Source organism: Sinohyriopsis cumingii, chromosome 3 (assembly GCF_028554795.1).
Source record: "Sinohyriopsis cumingii isolate HCF-2022 chromosome 3, ASM2855479v2, whole genome shotgun sequence".
Taxonomy (NCBI): Eukaryota; Metazoa; Mollusca; class Bivalvia; order Unionida; family Unionidae; genus Sinohyriopsis; species Sinohyriopsis cumingii.
The window spans coordinates 73,687,411-73,714,424 of NC_142963.1; the positions used below are offsets into that span (position 1 = coordinate 73,687,411).

General features: G+C 35.0%; 1 protein-coding gene and 1 long non-coding RNA gene across 4 annotated transcripts in view; one reads left to right on the forward strand and one right to left on the reverse strand.

The window, feature by feature from the left end:
- The first annotated feature begins 4,029 nt into the window (after nt 1-4,029).
- The window catches only part of LOC149803103 (protein N-terminal asparagine amidohydrolase-like), a 61,447-nt gene continuing 38,462 nt past the window's right edge, over nt 4,030-27,014 (forward strand). The window contains exons 1-2 of one of the 3 annotated variants that reach the window (XM_089952703.1): nt 4,030-4,075; nt 25,323-25,427. In XM_089952703.1, the coding sequence (XP_089808829.1) occupies nt 25,344-25,427 (84 nt within the window). In that variant the 5' untranslated portion in view covers nt 4,030-4,075; nt 25,323-25,343. Of the gene's footprint in view, nt 4,076-4,100; nt 4,187-22,414; nt 22,606-25,322; nt 25,428-27,014 lie in introns of those variants that run through there. The other 2 variants (XM_089952702.1, XM_089952701.1) reach the window with 2 other exon arrangements.
- LOC149803104 (uncharacterized) lies at nt 10,408-15,873 on the reverse strand. The gene is made up of 2 exons (XR_016419948.1): nt 15,795-15,873; nt 10,408-11,018 (listed from the first exon to the last, which is right to left on the reverse strand). It is a non-coding gene; the product is annotated as an uncharacterized LOC149803104 (long non-coding RNA).

Genomic DNA, 27,014 nt, shown 5'->3' on the forward strand with positions numbered 1-27,014 from the left:
TACCCAAACGTTTGATCGTTGGTATCGTCGAGAATACAGCCTTCAACGGAGCTGCCGAAAAAAATCCTTTCTACTTTCAACACTTTGGCGTGTCCAAAATCGAAGTCAGTCGCGATGGCAAGACCTTGTGTACCCGACCTTTCGAACCTGACTTTACCAAGAAGAATTACTTGAGATCGTACTTGTCCCTGTACGAAGCCACCGGACAGTTAGGAACCAATACCAGTCACGGTATTACGTACGAGGATTATGCAGGAGGCTACGCTTTGTGGGCTTTCGATTTCACTCCAGACCAAGGCAGCGACGAGAGACATTTCCACCCTATAAAATCCGGCCAGATTCGTGTGGAAATTCAGTTTAAAGACCGAGACCCTGATGAAACGGTGAACGTCATCCTGTATGCAGAATTCGATAATACCATAGAAATCAACAGTTTGAGAGAAGTCATCCTAGATTACTAGAAACCATGGAAGACTGTTATCCCTCTTTACCTAGTGGAGAAACTTTTAGTGTTGCATTGTTGTTAAAAAATGTTAGAGTTGTTGTTTAGTGTTAAGTGATTTTTGAATAAAAAATGTTGTGTTTTGAAAAATTTGTTTGATGTTATATTGTTGGATTATTGTTAAAAATGTTAGAGTTGTTGTTTAGTGTTAAGTGATTTTTGAATAAAAAATGTTGTGTTTTGAAAAAAAATGCCTTTGTCTTTTGTTTAGCTATAAGAATGTTGGATTGATGCTCTTTCATTTCTTACTATCCCTCTCATGACACTCACTAAACGTTGCGACTCAAAAACCGTGTGGGGGATGTTTTCCTTCACGTCCGCGCTTTGACTTTAAGAACCGGGTTGTTTCCAGTCTAACCATCCATTGTCGACTCATCCTCCTAAGAAGATGTGTTCCAAACTAGCTAAACTCAACGAAGCCTACGTGAATTTGCATAGGGTCAGACACAGTCTGATACCGAAGCCAGAAGAAATAGAGAATGTGAGAATGTTAAAAATCACTGAAGACCTGATAGAAGAGCTCTTCAGAGAAGAAATGAACAGGGAAAAAGAAGAATGGACAGAGAAGTACAGACTTCAGAGACAGCAGCAACAGCAGCAACAACAACAACAGCATCAGCAACCTGAAGCTGACAGAGGCTTTGTCGATTGTCGTATCGACACCAAAGAGTTCTTCTTCTCTTTTCGAAGAAGCAGACCTATCGCCAGAAAGTCTATCCTCAGAGGACATCGCATTCTTAGAAACTAAAAAAGAATGCCATAGCAAACAAAAAAACAGCCCTTTTCAGGGCTACCCAATACTCTAGAAAAGAAATAACAATCCTTTTGCCAATGTGTGTAGGTAGAGTAGTGTGAAAATAAACACTAACTCTTTTTTAAAAAAATGTGAGGGTATGTGTTTGTGTGTTTGTGTTTGTAAGTGGTTAAGTAAGTTGGTATGGATAGTAGATTAAAATGATGTCTTTTTTTTTTTGGTGTTTGAGGTGTAGATTAGGAGTTAGATTGGATTGCTTTGCGTATGTGGAGAGTCTATTGAAGTGATTTATAAAAAAAATTTAAAATAGTGATGGGTAGCATAAAAAAGTGAGTGAGTGTTTCTTTTAGGTCCGCGCGTTGTTTCTTTTTGTCATGATCTAGGTAAGATCAATTTTATGTTTCTTAGGGGGATGTTTTCCTTCACGTCCGCGCTTTCACTATAAATTGAAACTCGCTGGGCAGTCTAGCTACCCTTGTTGATTGATCAACACCAAAAATGAACACGAGACTGTCTAAACTGTTGGAACTTCATGTGCATCTGGAATATGCCAGGCGCCTGTTGAATGAACTGGCCGCGGAAGCCATTGTGGAAGACGGAAGGATGAGAGAGGAGGAGGAGGAAAGAAGAAATAAAGAAGAGGACAGAAGATATAAAGAAGAAGATGAAAGAAGATACAAAGAGGAGGAGAGAAGATACAAAGAAGAGGAGGAGGAAAAGGAGAGAAGAAGAAAAAATTTCAGAATCCCAGAAACCGAAAATTGGGATTCTGAAGCCACATATCCTGCCTCTGCTCTCTCCCCCAAAAAGGTAAAAAGTAACTGGGGGACAAGATGTGTATGTGGCGCCAGGCCTGGAATGTGTCACCATTAACCAGGTGTCCATGAAGTTCCAAAAAAAAAACATCCCTTTTCAGGGCTACCCAATACTCTAGAAAAGAAATAACGATCGATTTGCCAATGTGTGTAGGTAGAGTAGTGTGAATATAAACACTAACTCTTTTTTCATAGTGCGAGGGTATGTGTTTGTGTTTGTAACTGCTCACGTACGATTGTGTGGATAGTAGATTATGGATTTTGTTTATTGTTTCTTAGCGTATGTGGAGAGTATCGTTTGGGTTTTGTAACCGCTCACGTACGATTGTGTGGATAGTAGATTATGGATTTTGTTTATTGTTTCTTAGCGTATGTGGAGAGTATAGTTTGGGTTTTGTAACCGCTCACGTACGATTGTGTGGATAGTAGATTATGGATTTTGTTTATTGTTTCTTAGCGTATGTGGAGAGTATAGTTTGGGTTTTATTATATGAAATGAGAAAAGTAGGGGGATGTTTTCCTTCACGTCCGCGCGTTGCTGTTTCTTTGGTCATGATCTAGGTAAGATCAATTTTATGTTTTAGGGGGATGTTTTCCTTCACGTCCGCGCTTTCACTATAAGAACCCACAGTATTCGTCGTTCAAACCATTCTACAAAGAAGATGGCTTCTAACCAAATGGACAAAATACAAACATTGCAAGACGTTTTAGACAACTTAGGAATGATGGAACAGATGTTAATAAGACTCGTTGAAGACCATTATTTCTATAGTCCCCATCGTGTAAAGATGGAAATTAATAACTTAAAAAAGGTAAAGGACAAGATTAGTGGTGTCATGAAAGAGATAAAGGAGGAGAAGGAGGATGAAGAGGAAAGAATAAGAATAAGCAAATGGAACGAAAAAATTGAAAAAGAAGAAGAAAATGAGAAGAGGAAGAAAGAAGAGGAGGAAGAGAAGAAGAAAGAAGAGCAGGAGAAAAAAAAGAAAGAGAAGAAGAGAAAGAGTGTAGGAGATAAAATAAAAACTTGGTGGAGAAAAAGAAGAAATTAGAAGCAGAAGAAGAAGAAGAAAACCCAAAGGCCCTTTTCAGGGCCAGCCATATTTCTCGAAAAGAGATAGCCTTTCAATTGCCTACCCCTTTTTTAAATTTAAATTTAAATTAAAAAAAACTTTTTTTTTAAAAAAAAATCCCATATTCAATTCCCCTTGTCCCTAGACAAACCCAAACTCTATTCCCATGTTAATTTCCCTTGTCCCTAGACAGACCCAAACTCTGTGTTAAATTCCCATTGTCCCTAAAGTGGCCCAGCGTTTTTCTCCATGTTAAATTTCCATTGTCCCTAAAGTGGCCCAGGGCTGTTTTTAATGCTAAGTCCCATTGTCCCTAATGTGGCCCCATTTACTACTGAGGGTGGAAAGAAGCTTTGAAGTTAATAGACAAAATGAAGAGATGGTGGTAGAGCTTAATGGCAGGAGAAAGTAGAAGAGAAAAATAAACCATACCTGTTTTGTGTGTGTGTATGCATATGTTCACCATTAAAAATTAAAATCATTTACCATTATCCTTCCAGTTTTACTCCATAAACACTATTGGCCCTACAAATGCTTTCACTACATATACATTTTCCGTTTGACCCCACATATTTTAGGTCAAATTCCATATAAAAACCCCAAAAAACCCCAAGTGGCTCATATAACTACTTATATATATATATATATATATATATATATATATATATATATATATATATATATATATATATATATATATATGGAACCTCATGTTAAAAGTTAATTTGATATTAATACTCAAAGATCATTTAAAAAAAAAAACATCTAGTGTAAACTGGTTCCCATGTAACGTCAAATCAATGGACTGAATATGAAGAACTATAAAAACAAATGTAGGATATAATTTTTGAGTTCTATTATATTCAGCACCGATTTACGACCCTTGTCTGGTACGCTCCCTCAATAGGCATCTGTTTTTATTCAACGAAGGGTACGTAAACCAGTTCGTTAGGTTAGTTGTTGATTGCATGGAAACACATCTTGTAGGCAGGCGATTTTGAAGTTTTTAAAGTGAAACATGATCTAATCGTTTCTTTGAATGGTCAGTTCACCAGCATCAAAAGGCTAATTTGAAGAGAAGCTCAAATCCACCCACCCTCATTTTCCCTTCAGATTATAGGGTAGTAATCCCCGATTTGTTTTAGGAGTCGAAAATAAGACATGAATAAACAAGTATTAAACTTTGTCAACTAAACTATGCTACGCATTCTTTAGAATTATAAAAACTCTGGTATAAACTATACTGGTATCTTGGCGTGGTTTATCTAGCTGAAGTGTGCGAAGGATAGCAATTTCAAAAACGCATAGATTCACGTTTCTTCTCGCGAATTATCTATAACATTCGCCTACCTTTTCGGCAGTCCCACCCACTACTGATTTTTAAATATGTATATCACCAAGGATACAAACAATTCATTAAAATTTAATTTATAATTTATAACATGACTGTTGCCAAATGGTCCCTAACATGATCATATGGTGTTTCAAACTTCAAACCTATGGGAAGTTTTTGGTGATTCATTGAAAGCAAAAACAGAACAAATCTTGTCTTCATCTGATATTTGCAGTGTCCAGTTTTAATATTTCTAAGAAAAGAAAATTGAACAAATTTTAAAGCTCAATCTGTTTAACTGTTATATACTGGGTTCTAAAGGAAGTAACACACCGTGTCATGGATATTCGACACTTGTCACAGATGATGAACAAACAACTGTTTTCTGAGAAAATAGACTTGCCCATGCAAATTTGCTGATCTTGCTAATAAAGAAACTCCCATTTGGTTTGAAATGCAAACATGATGAAAGTGTTAGAGACCTCCTGGTGATATTAGATCAGAAATTATACTTTGATGATTGAAATGACGAGGTTTGTGCATGTTTGATTTCCATAATCCTTGTTGTTTTTAAATTGGTTGAGGGGTACAAACAAACACAAGGGTCAGTGCCTACTATAATTTTGCAGTGTTTCCATTAGGATGGAATCATTGTTAACATCTGTTGGTTTATAGTGGTAATTTTGTTATTAGGACTATTTCATCAAAACTTCTAACAAAATTGTTCACCAATCTTTTCTTTTCTGGAAATTAGAAGTGATAAAAAGAATCAATTGAAAATTTCACAAAGATTGACTTTCTTACTAACTCGGATTAAAATATTAGTTCCTTACTGAAAGGTGAATTATGTCCCGCTTGGCTGAATTAGCCTGTTGAGCTTGTGATTGCTGACAATGATATACACTTAGTCACATGATTGATCTTCTTTACTTGTTTTTCACTGCAATGAGCATAGTATACACTAAGGGTTGTTGTATTTAGGCCTTGATGTTGCATTTTCCATTGCATATATGACCCATTCCACTGATACCTAATTATATGCAACAATATATCAGTAATATTATGCAAGTAATTATGTAATTAATACATGAAAAGAATAACTTCAATTGCAGAGAAGTAACTTTTGACAAAAAAAAAACAATAGCAGTGTGTTTAAGTACAGAATTTTGGAAGGGGAGTTAGTTAATGGAGCTTATCAATTGCTAAAGGTTGATTATTATAATGAAGGGGATATGTGATGTAGGAAACCACTGAATTCATGATACTACTCAGAAATTTGAGTACTGAGGAAATAGAGGGTTTTCAGGTGACTGTGTTATAGTATTTTTGTTCAAAATTGGCATGACAAGCAGTCAGAAAATCTCGTACAGTTGTTGGTCTGCAAAGCACAATGTGCAGCATGTCAAGGACTTTTATCTTGATAGTGATGAATTATATCTGACATGGAAGGATAAAACTTTGCAAATGGTCTGTCATGATAGAATACTTAATGTTTCGATAGATAATAACCTGTCATGGACTGACATATCAAACATCTAGTACAAAAGTTAATTCAAGTTTATGGCTTTTTAGTAGGATAAGACATTTTTTCCCAGAAAGGTTCAGAATAACAGTTACATTCAGATCATAAAAGCATAGCAAAGATAGTACATCTTCAAAAAAGAGCATTTGGGCTAATACCAATCGAAAAAGAAAGCAAGGCAAGTTTAGCTGGTAAGTTAAAAATATTACCTATCAAAGATTTCCAGTTGAGAAAAGTCAGATTAATGTACAGGATATCCAATAATAGTGCTCCTGAATATTTACAATCACTATTCCAGTATAGGCTTTAGGCTAATACTCCCCACCTGTGACCTATGTCTACCAAACAGTATACAGTTCCCAACAAATACAGAATTATTCAAAAAAAGTTTAAAATAATCTGAAAGTTTTCTTTAGAATAGTATTACAGTTGAGATTAGAAATGCCCACCCTATTTCCTTCTTCAAAACCCAGTGTATCAAGCGGCTTCAGAGATGTAGTTAAAATGAGAATGAAAATAACTATAAATGGGCATCATCAAATATACTATGTGCATACTGGATGTTTATTGACTATGTGGCTTCAGTACATATGGGCGAGTATCCATCTGGTGAAAGGAAAGAAAGTAATGTATAATGTGTCTATACATGTACATGCTACTGTGTTGATGTATGCATGTGTGTGTATACATATGCATTTGTATCTAGATAAGTTTCTTTGTATAAGGTTGATTAACTTCAGCTAATTGTGCTGCTCTCTTTAAATAAAATCATTATTATTATAATTATTATTATTATTATTATTATTATTATTATTAACTTGTCAGATGTTTGATTTATTTACTAACACTGGCTGACTGATCAGAATTTGTCGTCTCTTTCATCTGTACATGCAGACTTTTATGCCCATGGTGTCATGCCTACTGACTCTGGTAAAGGACTACTTGTTGGATGACCCTTTAGTGGTGTCACTGCTTTGTGGGGAAAGGCATTGGGGCCAACATATGAGAGTTAGCATGCTTGATGACCCACAGCTAATATGATTAGCGTATAGATACAGTGACACACCCTGTTGTTTTCTTAATGTGCATTTACCTACAGACAGAGATTCATATGAAGAATTTATATATTGGTACAATTGGTTTTAATAGTAGGGGAAGCAAATACTAGCAAGATATATATATATATATATATATATATATATATATATATATATATATATATATATATATATATATAGATGATTGGACTGCTGATTCTCTTAAATGGTCATGTATGCTTTGGTAATGAATTAAAGATATTTTATGCTTAATTTGGATATATGATGTTGACTTGCTTGGTACTGACCGAATATGCATACATGTCAGTGATGCTCATCATATAGTATAGTCATATTGTATTGTCATTAGATCATTATCTTTCGATGAGCTCAAGTCATCCATATATAAAGTTTTTTAATGTATATTTAATTTGTATTATTTGTTGGCTTTTTGTAATGATTATATGATATATAAATTTGTATTTTATACTTGACCTTGTCCAAAATCAAGTTCACTGTGCACCTGACTTGGGACATTGATCTTGTAAGCAACATAATACATAGCTAATATGTCTCTGTAGGAATATATTAAATATTAGGATCATTTTCAATGAAAGTAAACATGTTTATCTTAATCGGAGCATAGGACATTGTTATTCTGTATATAAATATTTGTTTTGACTGATGTTTTCCATGTTCTTTATTATTTAGTAATAGACCATGTCTTGTTGACAACCTAGAATGTTCTAGAAATGAACTTTTGACCCGCATCCTGATTCTACTATTGTTTCTTAGTTTTTATGAAATCATGTTTACTTGTGAAATTACTCATTCTTATCCTTAACATCTTGATTCAGAATTAGTGTTATTGTTGTGATCTGATTTTCATTTGGATGGAATTATTTATTCAGATTATTATTCGCTGAAAATACAAAGTGTTCATCCACAATATCCTTCAACTGGAACATTAATCTGGAATTCGAGTGACTTTAGACAAGAACATATTTGGATTATATTATTATAATATATCAAAAAGACGGTTAGCATATCATCACAATTTGGGCCATTGGCCAAGTTCAAGACTATAGGCAAATAAACACCTTCAGTATTGGAACTTATTTTGAATACTACTGGAATTCATTTGAAACTGGGGCCCCGAGTGGCCGAGGGGTCAAAAGCGCTCATCATTCCAGATCACTGCCATCTCACCTCTGTCTTTGTGGGTTCAAGTCCAAGGCTCAGCTAGTGTGGGCATGTGGGAAAGCCTGCCAGTAGCTTCTCGTCGTTCTTCCCTGGGTTTTCCAGGGTTCTTCCTCCACCAGTTATACTGGCTGCCATGTATAGCCTATCTTGTGCTGAAAAATGGCATTAAACCCTAGAACAACATCATTGAAACTTTATTCAGTTGGAATTGTGATAAATGTGTGTGTATGTGTGTGATTAGAATTTTTAACGTAGCTTTAACAATTTTTCAGTCATATCGTTAAAATATCTGCAGTGTGGCAGTTTATAGTGATGTCTAGCACTGGGGCATCATGCCGCAGACATGTAGCATGATGTCCCACCCAGTCACATTATCCTGACACCAGGCCGACCAGTCCTAACACTAACCTCATAGTGCAGAGCACCAAGCGAGGCAGCTGTTAGTACCATTTTTTGTAAGTCTTGGTATGACTTTGCTGGGGATCGAAGCCACGACCTCCCGCTTCCGAGGCGGACGCTCTATCCACTAGGCGAATTGTGATAAAACGTTTAGGACTGTTTGAGATGTATTTCACAATGCTGTTAAGTTCTGTTTGAAATTTTAGCTTTGTATTCTAGAGAAATAAATTATTTGTTGAAATTTACAAAATTTATTGGTGTTCACTCTATTCATTTAATAAGTTTAAGACCGTAGTGTCGTAATAAAAGGATATGCAGTTTCTCTATGAAATGGTTTGCTGACATCATTGGCAACCTTATTTACCATTACAGTATAAAATGTACCAAAAACTGAACCTTAGGGTTTGGACAGTGGTAGAGCAGCAAATAAATTGGTAAATAAACTGGTTTGACTTAACTAAAGATGACAAGAGGCATTATATGGACATGAGTGATATGCAGCGTGCATATATCTTATGAAGCTGTATTATGCAACAAAGTAAATTGTGTTCATGTTGTTCTTAATGAGGGTATTGATACTTTTTATCATATTTTTGTAACACCCTTGCTTTGTTGTTGTTGTAGTGTTTAACGCCATTTTTGAGCACACGATAGGCTATACATGGCGGCCAGTATTAATGGTGGAGGAAGAACCCGGGAAAACCCTGGAAAGAACCACCGACCCACGAGAAGCTACTGGCAAGCTTTCTCACATACCCACATTGGCCGAATCCGAGACTCGAACCCATGCAGACAGAGGTGAAATGGCAGTGATCCGTACCGGAGAGTGCTTTAGACCACTCGGCCACTTGGGGCCCCAAAGATACTTGCAGATACCAGTAATACTCTTGCCAACAGCAATAATTAAAAAAATTATGTAGTACTGGGATGGAATGACTATATAAAAGATTTGTATGAAGGGGTTTTTATATCATGTTGTATGATAATGGTAAGCCTCGGCATGGTCTTTATGCATTATGATGAAGAAATCTAGGATCCAGTTTAAGTGTGCCTTAAGGTTATGTAAGAAGGAAGAAACTGGATATAGGGCTGCCTCATATTCCAAGGCGTTGAGCAGAAAAAATGTTTGCCAGGAGTGGAAAAAATGCTCATTAATAGCAAATTCCACTGATAACATGACAGGTTAGCAAGACATTGCTGTAATGTGGCAAAGTCGTTACTGTGAAATACTTATTTCAATTAAAGGTGAAACCCACATATGTGTATTCAGTGACCTAGATAAACATGCAGATATTGAGTTTGTACATATTCATGAGATATTACTATGTTAAAACTGGCTGTTCACCGGGTACTCAGAATCTCTTTAAGCAGAGCACATGAAATATGCTAGTCAATGGTTGCAGATACATGTATTTAAAAATATAAAAATTAGGTGAAATGTGATTATGTACAGAAGGTCATTACCAAAATTTTAAAAGCACCATATTTATGGTTAATACAACAGGGTATTGTATTGTTACCCCAGCTACCTTGATGACATTATCAACATCAATATACTTCCCCAATTTGTTTACCAAAACAAATTATGCTGGAAAAAGTTACATCTAGAATTTTATAGTAAAGTACAAGAGGGTGTACTTTATTTTGTCTCAGTGAATTATCTCTTTTGGATTTCACATTGATTTAGTACAATTCAAAGCCTTTCCTTATAGATGAAACAGTTTGTAACAAGATAACCGAGTGGGGTTTCCGGATTCACAACAAAATACTTTTGACGATGATATAAATACAATGTTTAATAATGAATGATTTGAATGAGCAATTAATTATGAATATGTGTGTGTATATATGATCCAAATATTGGATTAATTAACATAAGAACGCACAGAGTTGAAAAATACAAACAAATTACTTTACAAAATACAAAGACATGGGGTGAATGGTTCACATCAATTTCACAATGAAAAGATGGATATAGTTTACTCAACTAGTAAACAATGTAGAATTTTACTCATGTAGTAAAATGAATTCACTCAGGTAGTGAAATTATGGTCATAAAAAGGGACAGATATACAACTTATCTTTACAGTCCCAAAGGATACAGTGGGTTTTACGAACCCCAAAATTTAGCCAACAGCTAATTGATTATATGTAAGGAGATCCACTCCGTCATCAGCACACTTTATTTCAGCTCCATGGCTGCTACAGTTCAGCTTCACGGCTGTTATGGTTAACTCCTGTGGTTGGCTTTACAGCTTGTACCACGTCGACCCCAAGCACTCTGATAACTTTGAACGCTCGGGTCACTCTGATCACGCTAGACACCCTAGGTACTCTGGACACTCCAGACAGCTCTACACACTCCGATCACTCCGAACAGCTGAAAATATCCAGTACTGTATACTATACATGACACGGGCATAATAACATAATGACGTTATACACGGTAAGTTACACAGATTACATTGCCGGTACAATAATTACACAACAACAGGTTCGGAAGTAAACCTAACCCTGCTCGATAAGAATCCTACTGTACTAAACATTTCTTAAAAATGTAGCTTTATATTACTAATATAAATCCCTTGCTAAGTCGCAAACAAGAATAGAAATACATGCATTATACTGATTAAACCAACGCTACATAGCAAACATACAATTTAAAATAAACATGGTAGTACAATAGTTATATCTTGTACACAAGAAATTAATAAGTTTATATACCTCTACAGCTGAAGATATGCAAGTCCTTATAGTTGACCACTGACTGACAAGACTATCCGTAATATAAAAATCTTTAACTACGGTGAGGTATTTATACACAGATACAGTCAGTGCACTGAAGGCATTCGGTTCTTCCCATCGAGAGCACTTTGTATGTGCAGCATAGGATGAACCGAACTCACTATTTTGAAATACTACAACACAATATACATAAATCACCCTCGGGTATCATTGTACACAAAAAAACGAAACCTGAGTATGTGTATTTAATAAATAAAAAATTTATACAATTCCACAACACAGTTGACCCCCCTCCCCGAGAACCATTGTCGATTAGTTGTTATTGTTGCAGGGTTTAACGCCATTTTTCAGAACAAGATAGGCTATACATGGTGGCCAGTATTAATGGTGGAGGAAGAACCCAGAAAACCCCAGAAAGAACCACTGACCCACAAGAAGCTACTGGCAAGCTTTCTCACATAACCACATTAACTGAACCTGAGACTAGAACCCACGCAGACAGAGGTGAGATGGTAGTGATCCATAACGGTGAGCGCTTTAGGCCACTCGGGGACCCCCATTGTCAATCAGATAACCATCAAGGCATTCCTTTTACCAGGCAGCATTTTTTGTTGGTTTTCTTGATGATATCTTTGAACAATCTTTAGAGGGAAGAGATAATATTCTTGGTTATAAATAGTACCAGGATTTTGATGCACATATAAACCTGTTTGTTACAAGAAGGCAAAACGTTGGTCTGTAAAAGAAACAAAAAAGGTTAGCGTTAAAAACATTAGATCTGGAGCAGTTGATTTTGTAATTGAGACTGATGCAATCCAAGATGAGGGGTGAGTTCTTTCAGCAGAATCAAATCAACCTGTTAGTGGCCATTCTCCAGTTGAAGAATCCAATTATCATTCATTAATTATTTAGTACTTCTTGCCATGTTTCATATACCTTGCAATCTCTTTTATCTGATACAGAATAAACACATTAGTATTCTAACATGGCAGTACATGTGCATTCCCCTACCTGTATATTAATTATCTTGCTCAGTCCTATGAAATGAACAATCTTCCTAAATCTGCTTTATAGTGGTCACTGTCTTGAAAGATATGTATACATTTTAGCCATCAGTTTACCATGAGTAGATAATACTTGTGCTGATTCTTTATTCTAGGATGGATCGGCAACATATTTTACATAGTGTATCACTTTTTCCGGATTAATTACAAACTGAACGAGCCTGTGCCACAGTAAGAGAGTAACACTGTTAAAATTGAGATTTTTGGCTGCCCTTTGTGTGCCACACAAAACCTCTTGATGTGCCTCCTTGTGGCATGCATGCCCTAGGTTGCCAACACATATTCTAGGAACTATAGAAATGGATGTTAAATAGAGACATTTTGCTTTCTTATGTCACTTGTTTAGGCTCATATAAACAGTAACACAAGAAAGAGTGAAAACAACAAGCTTTTAAAAAAACAATAATTTATTTCCCTGGAATTTTTTGTAAAAATGAAAAAAATATATGAACTTACGGTTTTATAGAATCAAATCCTAAAATAATCCCAAAATAATCAGAGAATAGAATTTTAGTCGTCCTAATAATAAAATGTTCTACTGATTTCATGTTTGAATTCCGACAAAGAATCCAAGATGGAAGACGATGACGTATGCTACAATCTTTTGTGTTGAAGTCTACAGTTCCTTGTAGAAATACAAATTATCACTCCGGTTTCTGATAGCTGAATAAATTTTATTTTTAAAAAAAACTGTCCTTGTTCCACAATATTACATGAGCGCACATATTTTCCAGAAAAATAACAGAATTAATCCTTTTGAATCCAAGTACATGTAATTTGATAAGCTCCAAACCAAGTCATTTGAAATAACTCCAAACAGCACAACATACAACAGTTTAACAGTGTAATAACCCAACTTTTGCTGAGATTAATTCTTCAAAACATGGGTTATATGGGCTTTCTTAAATGTGAACAAGGGTCACATGATCATCTTCTGGTCGTTTATAGAAGCAAGTATCGGTACTTGTTACAGATCATGTTTACCCAGTGTGACCCTAACAAAAACCAATCAATTTTTCTCTAAGAAATAACAAATAAAAAAAAATTGTTTATATCTTAAGGACAAGGTCCCATCATGACCTTGGAGTCAACTAATCATTTTAAAATAAAATAGAACTTGTTTATGAAGGTTGCTACAAATTCTGAAACAAGGTCAGGATTTAGATCAACACCTGGTGTTTATAAACTAACAGTCAAGGTCAAACTATTTTATAAAAAAAGTATCATCTTTTGTGAATAAATTTACATTACAATATCATGTAATGAAAAATAATTTTAAAAAAAAACAGACAAACAAATTGAAATAAATGTATATTAAATCAGATATAATTAAATCAAATATACATAACAGCTTAAAAATTGAAAAATGTGATGTATCAAATCCAGAACCAGGAGTATTTATTGTGGGATGCATTTTCCTGTAGCTGGCGTGAATTCGGGTCATACAGTTTCCCCCTATCCACTTGGTAGGGAATATTATAAACACATGAGTGACCAAGCTCTTAAAGCTCTTATGGTAATCCCATGTTGGACATCTCAGTTTGGTTTTCTTTCATCATGGCTTGTAGTGTCAGTGCCTACCATATCGGACATATCAGTTAGGTTTTCTTTCATCATGGCTTGTAGTGTCAGTGCCTACCATATTGGACATATCAGTTTGGTTTTCTTTCATCATGGCTTGTAGTGTCAGTACCTACCAGATTCCCAAGGACCTGCTTATACTCCAACATTTTGGAGAGTTTCTTTCTCTGAGAGTGCTGCTGATAGGAGTGGTTGTATTGGGACTTCCCAAGTTTAGTACAAGACTTTATGCAAAAGGTATCACTCTCAACAGTATCTCAAGAGGGAAAGGTACAAAAAGCAGTACTGCATGGTGTAACTGGATCATTGTGTTGTTCAATTGTGGAGGGGTGTGTGTGTGTGATTTGGATTGTTATCATACCTTTAACAATTTTTAAGTCATATCACTACGATGTCTGCAGTGTAGCAGTTTATAGTGATGTCTAGCACTGGGGCATCATGCCACAGACATGTAGCATGATGTCCCACCCAGTCACATTATCCTGACACCAGGCAGACCAGTCCTAACACTAACCTCTTAATGCTGAGCGCCAAGCGAGGCAGCTGTTAGTACCATTTTTATAAGTCTTTGGTATGACTTGGCCAGAGGATCGAACCCACGACCTCCCGTATCCAAGGCGGACGCTCTAACCACTAGGCCCCGGGGGGTGGGGTGGGGGGGTGGAGACAGTCCTTATAAAGCTTTAATGTGCATGAAGAATCAGTTGTGAAATACTTAGTTATCTTATAAACCTTGGTAAATAATAGTGTTGTAAAATACATTTTGGATGAAAACTACTGCATACATGTAATAATTAGTCGTTCAGAGTGGCTTATAATGGCAAGGTTAATGAAAGGTATCATTTTTATGACTGTACTTGAAGCAAATTATGCTTTTACTTGGGATGTTGGACATGTGGTTAAGTTTTAATTTGTTTCTTCTGCAGAATGTAGAGTTTAATGTACTGTCATTGAAAACAGCTATTTTAGTATTCTCTGCAAAAGCTATGGCACAAACACTAATATATATGAATACTCATAGTATGCATGTATCAGGCATGGATATTCATTTTGTTTTTCAACATTTGTTTGAAGATCCTTTATTTTTAAGAGGAGAAACTGTCTAATGCACACTCATTCACATTATCTCAATAGAACTCTGAGTCTTATAGGAAATGTGATAACGTTGTTTGTTTCCTTGTGCACTTTCGAGAGGATACAATTACATACCAGTCCTATGAATGAAAGCCATTCATCATCATGATTCATTAAGCACTGACATCTCCTGCATGTAGGAGATGATGTTCCATTTAGGGAATTCGTAAAATGGTCGATTGGACATTATCCAAGAATTTTTTAATTTTTTTTATTATAAATTAATACAAAAATTACTTACAGTATGCAAATTCAAATAAGAAATTTTATACAAGTTGTTTTACATATCAAGTGACAGTTGTTAATTTTAGTGGTTTTTGTTGTCCTTTAAACGAGATCTAAACACGAGTCCAAATGTCTACAAAAAAATAATTGACACCCATCCAAGAATACTGTAGATGTGATGGATGGGTATAATTATTTGAGTAAGCTGGAAGTAGAACATGTATGAACCCTGCCATTGACAATGTGTCCCACCCAGTTGTTCTTATTACTGGACAGCAGAAAACAGGTTTAAAAATAGCATTATATGGCTCATATATTGCAGGTGTCATATGATATTACTGATTCTTAAATAGCACCTATCAAGCATGTGTTAGGGTGAAAAACACTAATTTATAATTTATGCATACTCAGCCTTCCATCCATCACATCAAAAGTATGCTTCAATGGGGGTCTTTTTCTTCTTCAGAAAATGGCTTTTCATTGTTGCTTGTTATTCTTGTTCTTCTCAAACTCAGACTGGGTACCTTCAATTTAATGATAGTTATTGCTATTTACAAGGTTGTTACATTAGCACCAGTCAAAAAGACTTCTGTTTGAGACAGACTGCAAATATGTGAAACAGAGCAGCATTATGATTTTGATGATTCTTGCATCGATACTTTTTTCAGTAGAGAACTAAAATTGTATTGGGTATAATCTGGCTGTAACAGGATTTCAGTTAAAGAAATATCATTTCCAGAGAAGAAATGCAAACACTATATTGTTTATCTGAATGGAGAATATCATAGATATGAAATAACTTGATAGAAATTATTTTAGAAAGTCAAGTACTGTATGATAACTGGTGACTATGTGCTAAGTATTAGAATGTAGTCAATGCACTGGTCATCTGATAATGCTAATATGACACTGCAGGCCTACAGATTTGATGTTTCATATACAAAACAGAGGTAACTAAGAAATATAACATACACAGATAGATTCTAACAGATGGCAGCTTAAAAACTACTGTGTTTATGTTCTTGATCTCATAATGTGTAGAAAGTGAAATTTGAAATTGTCAGATCTTCAAACAGTCACATGGAATTCAATCCAATTGGGCCACTAAATGTCATAGACAAGTGCCTGGATCATTCTTCTATCAATTTTTGATAATTTTGCATTCAGATATCTCAAAATTTATCACAAAATATGACAAATAATCAGACCACCACTCTGAATCCCAAGTAGTAACATAATTCATGAAGCTAGATAACTCCCTGAGGCCCCAAAAATATGTGTTTCTGATTGACCAATCATCATTATATTTGTTGCTGACCCTAGCACTTTTTCACTTGTGGGGAATTTTTTATATACCCCCCACCCCAATTAATGTGTGCATCTTGTTTAGCCCAGTACTTGATGCACTTAGTACATTATATATACTAATCATTATTTATCGTATATATAATGTTAAATTTTTGTTCAAAAAATCACTACGTACCTACCCTAATTTTAAAACCAGTGCAATAGGAAACACATATTATTTTTTTGGCCTGTGCCTAACTTAAAGAAGCTGGAAGTAGAAAACCAGACATAAATGTATTTCAGCTGGACCACTGTGTCAATTTAACTTGAATGAGGAAAAGATAAAAACTAGCACATCTTCCAAATTGTCAGTAGGAGTCATTTGCTCTTTTTGTCAAGTGCTTGAGTCCCACATTTGGACCTCAGTTTTTTTTGTATGTGTATTTGTTTTTTTAATTTTTAACATACCTTTAACAATTTTTAATCATATCACTATGATGTCTGCAGTGTGGCAGTTGATAGTGATGTCTAGCACTGGGGCATCATGCCACATACTTGCAGTATCATGTTCCTCCCAGTCACATTACCCTGACACCAAGGCCGACCAGTCCTAACACTAACTTCGTTTGAGTGCCAAGCAAGGCAGGTGCTAGAACCAGTTTTATAAGTCTTCGGTATGACTCAGCCAGAGTTCAAACCCATGACCTCCAGCATCTGAGGTGGACGCTCTAATTACTTAGGTCACCACAGTGGTCCAATTAACATGAAATAAAAATAATGAGAAGTGGTACCAATGTTTCTGAGGACATTGTTTTATTAAACTGTGTTCTATATAGTAGTGTGTCTTCCATGGAAACCATATGGAAAACCTATTTTTTAATTTTTGCAGAATGGATGAGCCAGTTTAGATCAAAGCTGGTAGAAATGTTTGATACGACATGCTTGGTGAATCATGTTTCTAGGATGGTTCCAGTGGCAATACTCTAACTTTCATAGTAAACATGGAAAGCCTATTTTCATGTTCTTGTCCATAATAGCTGAGCGAGTTTCAATTATACTTTCAAGGAATAGTTATTAAGATATGCTCCAGGTTTTGTTTTAGATGACTCCCCATAGCAACAGTGTAGCTTCCTTAGTAACCACATGGAAAACCTATTTTCAGTCTCGTGCATAAAGGCAGTTTTAGTGAAACTTGTTGTGTTAGGACATGCTTTATCAAAATAATGTCCAACTTGGCTCCCTAGCAGAGGTGTAGCTTACATAGAAAACCTGTATAATCTTTTTGGAACTTCTTCAGAATGACCTAATCAGTTTTGCTCAAACTTGGTATGAGTATTTCTTAGGAAATGCACTATCACACTTGTATTTAGGGTTGCTCTCCTAATCAAGGTGTAACGTCCATAGTAACCAGGTAAAAAACCCAGCCAAGTTTGGTTGTCATTACTAATAATTTTGAAAACAAAACACTATCACAGAATGGCTTTCTATCCAGATGCCTGATCATATCAAACCAACTGTTGTGGGTAGAACCATATCATGAACACCTTTCACATTCATACAATAGATGCCACTGCATCATCTCATCCTTATGATGTCATGCAGTGGAAATAATATGTCAGATACCACCAATTTACCACCAATTTATACCAAATAATTCAAAATTATCCTGACATGTCATGGTGTTAAAAAAAAAAAAACACACATCCTCTCATCAATGTGTTTTTCTTTAACTATTATTTATATTTACACACTTAGGAAGTTCAATTAATGTAAGAATAAAATGTTCATTGAAATTTTTTAGAAGTCTCTGAAATAATTTTAAAATGTATACACACAATCACATTAGTTTAGGTAATCATGTCCTTGTATCATGGCACAGGTATAGTAAATGTTGTGGTGAGTAATTTCTATACTGCACTTATCCCAAGAGATGAGCAGATTAGAGAAATTTTTTCTCACCCAGCATAGGTATATTTTTACTCATGGCACCTGCCTTCTTACTACATTTGACTTTATACCATTGTATGTAAAGGTGAGCAATATTAGGCTCACATGAGCCTCTTGTTTGTTTTACTCTAAATGCATCACCTATTCACATATATAATGTTCTTAAAATAATTGGTAATTGGGTTTATGAAATGTACACTGTGATAGGCAATTTATCCATTGACCCAGAATTGTTCATTTTGAAACTGACCTATTGACAACAGTTGGTAGTTAACTTCCTATCAGCATCCAGTGAGATTTATAGTCTAATTACGATACATACTCCCATATTAGTAGAGTCCAATTGCAGACTGCACAGACCAAGATCTACCATTGCATAATGTGCGAGGAGATCTGGGTCTGTGCAGTTTGTTTGGAGTAATTAGTATAACAAAATAGACCCTGATTTATTGCCACATTGTAAGACAGCAGATGAGGATTTATATTGTTTGCAATTGGACTTGACTCATAAGCGAGTATATATGGTTGTATTCAACCTTGTTCTAGTTGTTTGCAAATCATAATTTAATAAATTTATATTCTGCTTAACTTATCCACTTTTCAACTAGATTGTTTGCTAAATGTTTCATTAAACTACAGAATGCTTTTGAAGTTAATATGGAAATTTATATTAGGGAATAATTCTAATGAAGTTAATATACTAGTACTCTGGAGCAGGGGAAGTATGGCCAAGTCAAATTCTCATGAGATGTGTATAAGTTCTATATTTTATCCTAAATATATTTCATAATATCTTAGTTTGATAGACAATACTTTATTGTCTTTCTACATTTCTATGGGGCAAGTGGACTGGTGCAAGTTTTTATTGACATGAAGATGGACTGGTGCATGTTTTTATCGACATTAAGTTAGTCTGGCACAAGTTTTTACTGGTATGAACTATCAGATGGCAAAATGTTACTATTCTTTGTGGCAGTTTTTATCTGTGAAAATGATTAAGGACTTAAATTTTACATGCTTTATTCATTTGATATTGTTTTAGTTATGAACAAGGCAAAAACAGAACACATTCTTCCATTTATTAGAGTTAGAGAATTTATTTTTCAGCCTTGAAAAAAATGGTGTTTTGTATCATTGTTGTAGCCTCATGATGTTAAACAGGGGTACTCCCTGGTCTGCGTCTAATAACAAAGCCTTGCACCAGAGTCCATATACTATTTTGTCAATAGGAAATTAAATACAGGATATCAAAATAAAAGTAAATATTTTGTTGCCAACTATAGTACATTGATTGAAATTCAGGAAATTTATAATGGATGAAAATTAAATCCATTTACTAGCCATTGGGTGTACCATAAAATATTTAATACTCTGTTTTGTGTTCCCTCACCAGTAGACTGGTTCTCTGGTTATAATAATTAGTGATCTCATAACTTGAATGAATGACAGTTTTATTTAACGTTTGACATACTGAGAGCGCAATCCTATTATATTTCAAAATATGGGAAGTGGGCTTATAATCAGACAAAAATATATATTTTCCAAAACTGTGTTAAAAGTTTGGGATTGGCTTATAATCCAACATGGCCATTATCCTTGCTTGAGATAAATACTGTGTCCAGTTTTATTTCAAGGAAAAGTGTCCATGGTTAGCTAGATTACCATAAATTCCCAGAATGCTCAGAAATGTAAAGCTGACCACTTTGGGAAAATATGGCCTTCTAAGTTACTACATAAAGTAATGTGGCCATTTTTTTAAGATGACTACATGGAGATCATTATTTTAATATAAATCATCTTAGGTATGTATTATTGTGTTAGGTACCAGATCAAAGTACCCTGGTGCATGTTTTCATGTGAACTATTTAGCCGGAAAAATACAAAATGCTTTAGGTTAGAATCTAATAAACAGGCTGATTTACTCCCTTGTTTAGGACTAATTACTTTTAAATTTTAATGGAGGTATTTTGTGAACACTGCAGTACACAAACTTACGATAGCAGACTGAGTCTTAATCATGAAGATGTTAATCATACATTTGTTGATTGACCACTCTGGTGGCCTAAGTTTTAGGAGCATCTGCCTTGGATGCTGTAGTTTGCGGGTTCAAACCCTGACTGAGCCATACCAAAGTTTTACACAAATAGTACTAACAGCTGCCTCACTTGGCACTCAGCATTAAGAAGTTAGTGTTAGGGGCTGGTTGGCCTGGTGTCAGGATAATGTGACTGGGTTGGACATGATGCTACATGTCTGTGGCATGATGCCCCAGTGCTAGACATCACTGTAAACTGTCACACTCCAGACATTGTAGCGATATGACTGGAAAACTGTTAAAGTTACAATAAAAATATAAATCACACACCTTTATGGATATGGATCAGATTGCAGCGTTATGAATGATCAAAGTACTATCATTTCAAAAATGCATTGAACATCCAGAGCTTGCACCACTAGCATGGTTTATATTGATTGAACATGCCATTCTATGACATGAACTTTGCTTATGGTAGGATCAGAATGATGCAACTTTGGACTAACTGCTTAGATTTTTTTTGGCATGATTTGAATGCATTTGAAATGTTTTATATTTTAGTCCATTTTTCTTTAAAACGGCTTATGTTGAGCTCTGGGGTGCTTTGGCTGCTTCACTTTGAGTACTATGAATTCTACAGATGGTGACTTCCACTCCTTCTTGTACAAAATTCCTCTGAAAATTCTATCACGCTTAAGAACCATTCTGACATTGGCCCTATCCCTTTTTACACCCAAAATCCAGAGGATTTATACCATAAAAGGCTCCATTCTTTTCAGAGAGTTCATAGTATCTGGAATAAGATAGTAACTGTGCAAAAATATGCAAAGGCCTTGGATTATTCCTCTCGTATATAAATATACAAGGATGAATACAATCTACCATACATACACAATTTTAAGTCAAATGAAAATGAAAATTGCACAAACCCAAATCAAATAATGTGCTGGCAGATTAGGGTCTCTGCATTTTTCTTTTTTAGAGTAATCAGTAGAACAAGCAACTTAGACCCTGTTCTGCTGGCATGTTATGCACGTTGATCAATGTCTGTGTTAATTGCAGTTGGATTTGACTTGTAAGCGAATATACACAGTAGATGTTTCTATCATCTTCAGTTTCATTGAGACCGCTCCGGTGGCCTAGTGGTTAGAGCATCTGCCTCAGTTGCGGGAGGTCATGGGTCTGATTCCTGGCCGAGTCATACCAAAGACTTACAAAAATGGTACTAACAGCTGCCTCGCTTGGTGCTCAGCATTAAGAGGCTAGTGTTAGGACTGGTCGACCTGGTGTCAGGATGATATGACTGGGTGGGACATCATGCTACATGTCTGCGGCATGATGGCCCAGTGCTAGGAATCACTATAAACTGCCACACTGCAGACATCGAAGTGATATGACTGAAAAACTGTTAAAGGTACGTGAAAAATCCAAATCACACACACAGTTTCATTGATTTTGTTAAATATTGTAGTGATGTTATGGGTAAATTTTATCAATATTTGAGAAATCCACAGATCACAACAAACTGTACAGAGTTAGGAGAGCAGAAGTAACTTAAATTATGTATGTATTATACATACTTATGAAAACATGCATTTAAAGTTCACAAGATAGATGTTTATTTTAAACAACTTTAATCCATGCAGTGTTGTTTGAAATGTTTAGTTCAGGCTGTTATCTGGAATGGCAGTTTGCCAACAATTGATTGATATATTAAGGAGACCAGGTATTGGTGATCACAATGCAGGTACAACCAAGCTGACAGTAGCTCCTAAGTACTGTAAATAATTCACTGAGCAGATTTGCATACCCAGCTCCGAAAGTCTAGGGTTGTTATTTTCTCGCTTACTGTTTCATAGCAAGGTTGCCTTAAGTGTGTGTTAGCTGTCAGAATTGTGATTTCTTCATCTTGTTCAAAAGGAAATACAGTATATTTAATTTCATCAGAGGTAAGATGTATTTTTTTTTCTTCATGTGCAGTGTCAGGTTATGAAATTCTTAAATGGTTAGGTACAAGAATCCCAGTGATTTTCTGAATGATTTCCCAGCCTTGGAAGCCAGGCAGCAATGTGTATGTGCAAATGTTAATGCATTTTGAAATATTGATTTTTACTTGGGAATTAGTTGTTTTGTAATTTTAGATTTTCTTCTTTGTAGAGCCACAGTGAATAATTGTTATCTGAATGAGCAATATTGGCAGTTGTCTGAAAAAATTGAAAAAGGGTTGATCCAGGATCTTTTTCTTAGGGGTTTGGTTTTGAAAATGGGGTGGTATATTTTGGGCAAAATGATAAGCATTGTTTTCACTGAAATGTATACTATTTTAACTGAAAAATGGAGGACAATTGACTGGAAATTTTCTTGGTAATTACCCTCCTTTAAGATGCAAGATTGAACCTGAGGTGGGTACAGATTTTGGAGTGGACAAGGAACAATAGTTCCAACCCACTTGACCGGGCTTTGTGGGTATTTAACTGTCATATTCCCCTATGGATTCATCAGTGGCCTTAAAGATCAGATGATTAAAAGATTAAAATAAATTTTACTTTTCAGTTGCAGTGCAATGGTAAGGTTAGAGTTCATATGTTGGAATCAGTAATGTGCCTGAAAAATGACTTCAGCTTGACCTTTACCATTCCATCATTTTTTGGTAAATGAACTACCATCTGTACTCACATATAATTCAAGTCAAACTGCAAACAACAAAGATCCTGATCTCCATATCATAATGTGCATGTAGATCAGGGTATATGTTGTTTGTTCTTCTGCTTACTCCCATCGAACTGGACAGACCCAGATCTGCCAGTGCATTATGCAATGGCATATCTGGGTCTGTGCAGTTAGAAGTTGGATTTGACTTATAAGAGAGTATATATTGTAATACTACTGAATTCTACTTTTTTGCATATGACAACTTTATTAGTATTTGATGCACAATTAATTTCTGATGAAGATCATGTTAAAAAAATTATCAAATGTTACATTAATTTCAAAATAAGGATTATTTTGTGTACCACAAACATATCAGAAACATGTACACAATTTATGTTCCCATTATCTATAGGATGCACTTAGAGAATTTATTAGGTAAATCAGGGAATGGTTTGGTCTTGTTTTAAGGCACAGCAACACAAGTAGGTTGTTTGATGCTGAGGCAGTTGGGATAATGTGCCTTGCCCAAACATGCATCATGGTGTAGTGGTAGGATTTGAACCCACACATTTTTTATCACAATCCCAGCATGCTGACCACTAAGCCATCATGGCTTTTATCTGCATTAGTCATCTTTTATGACTGGGAGTTGGGGGAGAGCAGAAACGTTGTGCCTGTTCCACATACCAAGCCCACAAAGAGTTGTCATATCAGACAAAGCAAAATTATTTTGGAAAAAAAAGATGAAACCTTGGGAATTTTAGTTTCAGAGAGGAAAGTGCTATGAGCTGTATTTTTAAATTTGGCAAGATATTGAACTTTTTATCTTTGAATTGTGGCCCATTTACATTAGGACTGGATGCCTTTCTTTGGTCTTCTTTAGTCCCTGAGGACAAATGTAAAAATCTGTGATTTAGTTGTTGGTAATCACAGCTAGTTATATTATGATCAGCAATCCATGGATTAACGGTCTATATAGGATTATGTAGTTGTGAACTTGGAGACAACTGGAGTTCATAGAATTGCTATGGGTACTGTGCTTTGTTTAAAAAATACATACTGATTATGGTGTAAAACAGGATCAATGCTGTTGTTATTTTTGACAAAAGAAATGTTTATTACATTTTATACATGACAGATCCAATTTACAAGTAATACAATAATCATGTTTTTAATAAAGTTTAGTGTTGTACACAATTATGGTAATAAGATCGTCTTGTTGACTCCACATCATGTGTACCTTAGTTTTTGGTGTTTGACCTCTACATTGTAAAAGGTCATGTATGTAGCTGCTTGTTTAGAATAATCTGTATTTCATTTAGATGAATTTTTAATTTTGTTTGTACTGCCTTGAATAGAGTTTATGTACTAAATGTACTCTTGTAAATGCACTATAGAACTGAGATGTATGGATTTGACCTTTTATGCTTTACCTTTTTATTTAAAAATTTATTATAATTTCAAGCTCAAAGTTGTACATTTAGAAAGTCCAGGTATTGGGGAAAAGTAATGTGATTCAGATTAAGGGATCAGGTTTTTTTATTCCATCACTGGATAGGGACATGTGTGTGTGTGCATGTGTGGCTCTGTATACTTTGTGTTGTGTATGTATGTATGTATGTATGTATGCATGTATGTATGTATAATGTTCATGTGTGTTTGCATGTGTAAGTGTCTCTCTACTTTTATATATATATATATATATATATATATATATATATATATATATAATGTTCATGTGTCTGCATGTGTAACTGTCTCTGTATACCTTGTGTAATATATATATATATATATATATATATATATATATATATATATATATATATATATATATATATATATATATAATGTTCATGAGTGTGTGCATGTGTAACTGTCTCTGTATATATATATATATATATATATATATATATATATATATATATATATATATATATATATAATGTTCTATTACTCTACGATCAAATACTGACATGAGTAAAAAGTTCTCAAGAACAGTTTTATTTTATTATAGGTAGCCTAGAAGTCTTTAAGTATGCCCTTGCTGATAGATGAAAAGCCCATGGGGTCTGCCCCCAAAACTGTGGAGGAGTTTGTCAAAAAGCACTCAAATTTTAGGGTAAGTACCCCATTATCTAGACTGATTGATACTTTACACTATTATTTTTCATTTGATGTTTTAATTGGAATATGACTTTGCAAATAGGCTAACTTTGTATGATTAGCAATTGAGTTTAACCTCTAAGTGACTCTATTGACACAGGCAAAACAATGAATTTTTATGTTTCCACCTTGATCTTGGAGAAACAGTCCATTATACATGTATGTCAGATTGGTAAACAGTCCATTTATTGACTAGGAGCCAATTTATTGACTATCTGATGGAAAAATATTACCAAATGTAACCTCAAATTAGAATTTACTCCATTTTACTCACAGCTGTCAAAGCACACCATAGATTGTTTTATGCTAGGATCTTGCACAGTAGCAGATCAGAATCAGTATAAAAAATTGCATTTTAAATGAAGGAAAGAATTGCATGCTGAATTGGTAATCCTTTGTGATTTTGGTCTATGCCATCAATGGCTAAGGCCAACTTATGTTGGAATTTGGACCCATGTTTTACTCTTTAAGACCCCAATCCCTATGCTAAAAATTGTCATCAATTAAAACTGTTTATGTACCATTTTCCCCTCTTTGTGCTTTCATGAAATGCAGGTCTTGATCAGTTAAGTTTGTATATGGTATATTTACCTTGTGTGATTAGTTATGAATGATCAGTGCTATTGTATGATGTTACATCGTTATTCAATTCCACAGAGGCTCCTAGGTATTGAGAAATGTCGACCTAACAGGGACATTGGTAAACAAACCAATAGACAATTGTATCTACACTGCCAACAGTTCTCTATTACTGGTTGCAGAATATGTGACAGGGTACATGTATACATGATCTTATATTCTTCAAAAAGTATGTGACATTGTCTGTGAGATATTGTCAAAGGAAATACAGAAGTGTGAAGGTCATACAGACCCTAAGATCCTAAAGCATCTTTGAACAAATTTACTTCCCATCAGAACCTTTTTGCTTGATATTATCAGTACTTTTTTCCATTTATTTGTCCCATTATAGTCTAATACATGTACTGTACATATTCTTTTTAAGAGAAAAATGGTAAGTTTCTCTTTGTTTACATATTCACAAAGGTTGTAGATAACATTAATGAAGCTAGATTCCAATCTTGTGAACTTTATCCCCCAGGGTGCAGGCCAGATAAGCAATGTTTCAAACCACACCCTATGATATAAATATGCAGAATAGACCAGGATCCAACGTGTGTTGCACATCTCTGCCTTATGATGTATACGTGAATCAAATGTGCCGTAAGCTTGTAAAGTGCAAGTTACTTGGGTCATGTATGTACATTTATTCATTTTAAATTAAATATAAATTGTTCTTTCAAGATCTAACACAACTATTTTTTAACCAAAGTATATTCAATCGTGATTTTTGACTGATCTGCACCTTAACTATCATCAATAAACATCCTGACGAAAATTACGATTTCTACTGTCTTTTACAATGGTGGCCATGTACTAAACTTGGGTCAAGAAAAGAGCATTTTGAGTGGAATGATCACAGTATATGGTAGTACAGATTTGTTTATCAGTTTGCATAGCATTCATTGTGACATCACAGTGTGTG